Source organism: Coregonus clupeaformis, unplaced genomic scaffold, assembly GCF_020615455.1.
Source record: "Coregonus clupeaformis isolate EN_2021a unplaced genomic scaffold, ASM2061545v1 scaf1170, whole genome shotgun sequence".
In the NCBI taxonomy this organism is placed as follows: domain Eukaryota; kingdom Metazoa; phylum Chordata; class Actinopteri; order Salmoniformes; family Salmonidae; genus Coregonus; species Coregonus clupeaformis.
The window spans coordinates 85,001-90,000 of record NW_025534624.1 but is presented as its reverse complement, the minus strand read 5'-3'; the positions used below and the strand labels follow the sequence as shown (position 1 = coordinate 90,000).

At 38.3% G+C, this 5,000-nt stretch overlaps 1 protein-coding gene across 1 annotated transcript in view; it reads left to right on the top strand.

Moving 5' to 3' along the window:
• pdia2 (protein disulfide isomerase family A, member 2) overlaps positions 1–5,000 on the top strand; it is a 22,249-nt gene that overhangs the window by 15,374 nt on the left and 1,875 nt on the right. The window contains exons 7-8 of the mRNA XM_041845170.2: positions 3,726–3,917; positions 4,360–4,480. Coding sequence (XP_041701104.1) covers positions 3,726–3,917; positions 4,360–4,480 — 313 coding nt within the window. The remainder of the gene's footprint in view (positions 1–3,725; positions 3,918–4,359; positions 4,481–5,000) is intronic.

The following is a 5,000-nucleotide window of genomic DNA, read 5'->3' as shown; positions in this document are numbered from 1 at the left end:
ATATACAAGTGGGGAAAAAAAGTATTTAGTCAGCCACCAATTGTGCAAGTTCTCCCACTTAAAAAGATGAGAGAGGCCTGTAATTTTCATCATAGGTACACGTCAACTATGACAGACAATTTGAGAAAATAAAATCCAGAAAATCACATTGTAGGATTTTTAATGAATTTATTTGTAAATTATGGTGGAAAATAAGTATTTGGTCACCTACAAACAAGCAAGATTTCTGGCTCTCACAGACCTGTAACTTCTTCTTTAAGAGGCTCCTCTGTCCTCCACTCGTTACCTGTATTAATGGCACCTGTTTGAACTTGTTATCAGTATAAAAGACACCTGTCCACAACCTCAAACAGTCACACTCCAAACTCCACTATGGCCAAGACCAAAGAGCTGTCAAAGGACACCAGAAACAAAATTGTAGACCTGCACCAGGCTGGAATACTGAATCTGCAATAGGTAAGCAGCTTGGTTTGAATAAATCAACTGTGGGAGCAATTATTAGGAAATGGAAGACATACAAGACCACTGATAATCTCCCTCGATCTGGGGCTCCACGCAAGATCTCACCCCGTGGGGTCAAAATGATCACAAGAACGGTGAGCAAAAATCCCAGAACCACACAGGGGACCTAGTGAATGACCTGCAGAGAACTGGGACCAAAGTAACAAAGCCTACCATCAGTAACACACTACGCCGCCAGGGACTCAAATCCTGCAGTGCCAGACGTGTCCCCCTGCTTAAGCCAGTACATGTCCAGGCCCGTCTGAAGTTTGCTAGAGTGCATTTGGATGATCCAGAAGAGGATTGGGAGAATGTCATATGGTCAGATGAAACCAAAATATAACTTTTTGGTAAAAACTCAACTCGTCGTGTTTGGAGGACAAAGAATGCTGAGTTGCATCCAAAGAACACCATACCTACTGTGAAGCATGGGGGTGGAAACATCATGCTTTGGGGCTGTTTTTCTGCAAAGGGAACAGGACGACTGATCCGTGTAAAGGAAAGAATGAATGGGGCCATGTATCGTGAGATTTTGAGTGAAAACCTCCTTCCATCAGCAAGGGCATTGAATATGAAACGTGGCTGGGTCTTTCAGCATGACAATGATCCCAAACACACCGCCCGGGCAACGAAGGAGTGGCTTCGTAAGAAGCATTTCAAGGTCCTGGAGTGGCCTAGCCAGTCTCCAGATCTCAACCCCATAGAAAATCTTTGGAGGGAGTTGAAAGTCTGTGTTGCCCAGCGACAGCCCCAAAACATCACTGCTCTAGAGTAGATCTGCATGGAGGAATGGGCCAAAATACCAGCAACAGTGTGTGAAAACCTTGTGAAGACTTACAGAAAACGTTTGACCTGTGTCATTGCCAACAAAGTGTATATAACAAAGTATTGAGAAACTTTTGTTATTGACCAAATACTTATTTTCCACCATAATTTGCAAATAAAATCATAAAAAATCCTACAATGTGATTTTCTGGAAAAAAATGCTCATTTTGTCTGTCATAGTTGACGTGTACCTATGATGAAAATTACAGGCCTCTCTCATCTTTTTAAGTGGGAGAACTTGCACAATTGGTGGCTGACTAAATACTTTTTTGTATATACAGTAAACTACTACTACTACTATATACAGTATACTACTACTACACACTACTATATACAGTATACTACTACTACTATATACAGTATACTACTACTATATACAGTGTATTACTACTACACACTACTATATACAGTAAACTACTACTACACACTACTATATACAGTATATTACTACTACTATATACAGTATACTACTACTACACACTACTATATACAGTATACTACTACTACACACTACTATATACAGTATACTACTACTACACACTACTATATACAGTATACTACTACTACTATATACAGTATACTACTACTACACACTACTATATACAGTATATTACTACTACTATATACAGTATACTACTACTACACACTACTATATACAGTATACTACTACTACTATATACAGTACACTACTACTACACACTACTATATACAGTATATTACTACTACTATATACAGTATACTACTACTACACACTACTATATACAGTATATTACTACTACTATATACAGTATACTACTACTACACACTACTATATACAGTATACTACTACTACTATATACAGTACACTACTACTACACACTACTATATACAGTATACTACTACTACACACTACTATATACAGTATACTACTACTACTATATACAGTATACTACTACTATATACAGTGTATTACTACTACACACTACTATATACAGTAAACTACTACTACACACTACTATATACAGTATATTACTACTACTATATACAGTATACTACTACTACACACTACTATATACAGTATACTACTACTACACACTACTATATACAGTATACTACTACTACTATATACAGTATACTACTACTACACACTACTATATACAGTATATTACTACTACTATATACAGTATACTATTACTACACACTACTATATACAGTATACTACTACTACTATATACAGTACACTACTACTACACACTACTATATACAGTATATTACTACTACTATATACAGTATACTACTACTACACACTACTATATACAGTATATTACTACTACTATATACAGTATACTACTACTACACACTACTATATACAGTATACTACTACTACTATATACAGTACACTACTACTACACACTACTATATACAGTATACTACTACTATATACAGTATATTACTACTACTATATACAGTATACTACTACTACACACTACTATATACAGTCTACTACTACTACACACTACTATATACAGTATACTACTACTACACACTACTATATACAGTATATTACTACTACTATATACAGTATACTACTACTACACACTACTATATACAGTATATTACTAATACTATATACAGTATACTACTACTACACACTACTATATACAGTATACTACTACTACTATATACAGTACACTACTACTACACACTACTATATACAGTATATTACTACTACTATATACAGTATACTACTACTACACACTACTATATACAGTATATTACAACTACTATATACAGTATACTACTACTACACACTACTATATACAGTATACTACTACTACTATATACAGTACACTACTACTACACACTACTATATACAGTATACTACTACTACTATATACAGTATACTACTACTACTATATACTACTAATACACACTACTGTATACAGTATATTACTACTACTATATACAGTATACTACTACTACTATATACTACTACTACACACTACTGTATACAGTATATTACTACTACTATATACAGTATACTACTACTACATACTACTATATACAGTAAACTACTACTACACACTACTATATATAGTATATTACTACTACTATATACAGTATACTACTACTACACACTACTATATACAGTAAACTGTTCAGTAGCAAATTTGTCACAGTTTTTCAAGGTTTTCCTTGGTATGGGCATTGACAAGTGTGTGTGTGTGTGTGTGTGCGTGTGTGTGTGTGTATGTGAGTGTGTGTGTGTGTGTGTATGTGTATGTGTGTGTGTGTGTGTGTGTGTGTGTGTGTTGTGCGTGTGTGTTGTGTGTGTGTGGTGTGTTTGTTGTGCGTGTGTGTGTGTGTGTGTGTATGTGTGTGTTGTGCGTGTGTGTTGTGTGTGTTGTGTGTGTATGTAGGTATTGTTCATCATGATAGATGTAACGGGACCAGTCAGTCATGTCCTGAAGTACTTTGGTCTTTCGGAGGGCGACGCCCCCACTGTACGCATCATCAACACCGACACCGTCAAGAAGTTCGCTCTAATTGGACAGATAACAGCTGCCACGCTCCAAACGTTCTGTCAGGGAGTTCTGGACGGAACCGTGAAGGTAAACAACCACCCGACCAATCACATCACTCCTACCCCTACATCTAGCTAATCACATAACGCCTACTACTCGAGCTAGCCAATCACATCACTCCTACTACTAGAGCTAGCCAATCACATCACTCCTACTACTAGAGCTAGCCAATCACATCACTCCTACTACTAGAGCTAGCCAATCACATCACTCCTACTACTAGAGCTGGCCAATCACATCACTCACACTACTAGAGCTAGCCAATCACATCACTCCTACTACTAGAGCTAGCCAATCACATCACTCCTACTACTAGAGCTAGCCAATCACATCACTCCCACCACTACAGCCAGCCAACCAGTTCACGCGTACCCTTACAGCCACACAGGGTTTAAAGTCAGGGGCTAGAGGTTAGAGCTCAGGGGTTAAAGGTTAGAGGTCAGAGTATAACTGTGTGTTGTGGTTCCAGTCCCACCTGCTGAGTGAGGAGATACCAGAGGACTGGGATAAAGGACCCGTTAAAGTTCTGGTCGGGAAGAACTTTGAGGCTGTCACTCTCGACAAAAACAAGAATGTCTTCGTAGAGTTCTGTAAGTCAACTATTCCAACCCAGCTGTATCAATCATCAGCAGTTCAACTTTCAAGGCGTGGCATAAGAAATCCCAGCCTCTCTGTACTACAGATAACTGCTAAAATAAAGGAAACGCTTGAGTAAATGAGGCATACAAAGTATATTGAAAGCAGGCGCTTCCACACAGGTGTGGTTCCTGAGTTAATTAAACAATTAACATCCCATCATGCTTAGGGTCATATATAAGAATGCAGGGCAGGCCAATAGTTTGGCTACCGTGGCTATGCCCCAATAGGATGACAACGCCCCCATCCACAGGGTACGAGTGGTCCCTGAATGGTTTGATGAGCATGAAAATGATGTAAATCATGTGCCATGGCCGTCTCAGTCACCAGATCTCAACCCAATTGAACACTTATGGGAGATTCTGGAAGGGCGCCTGAGTCAGTGTTTTCCAACATCATCAACAAAACACACCATTTTTTTGAATCTCTCGTGGAAGAATGGTGTCGCGTCCCTCCAATAGAGTTCCAGACACT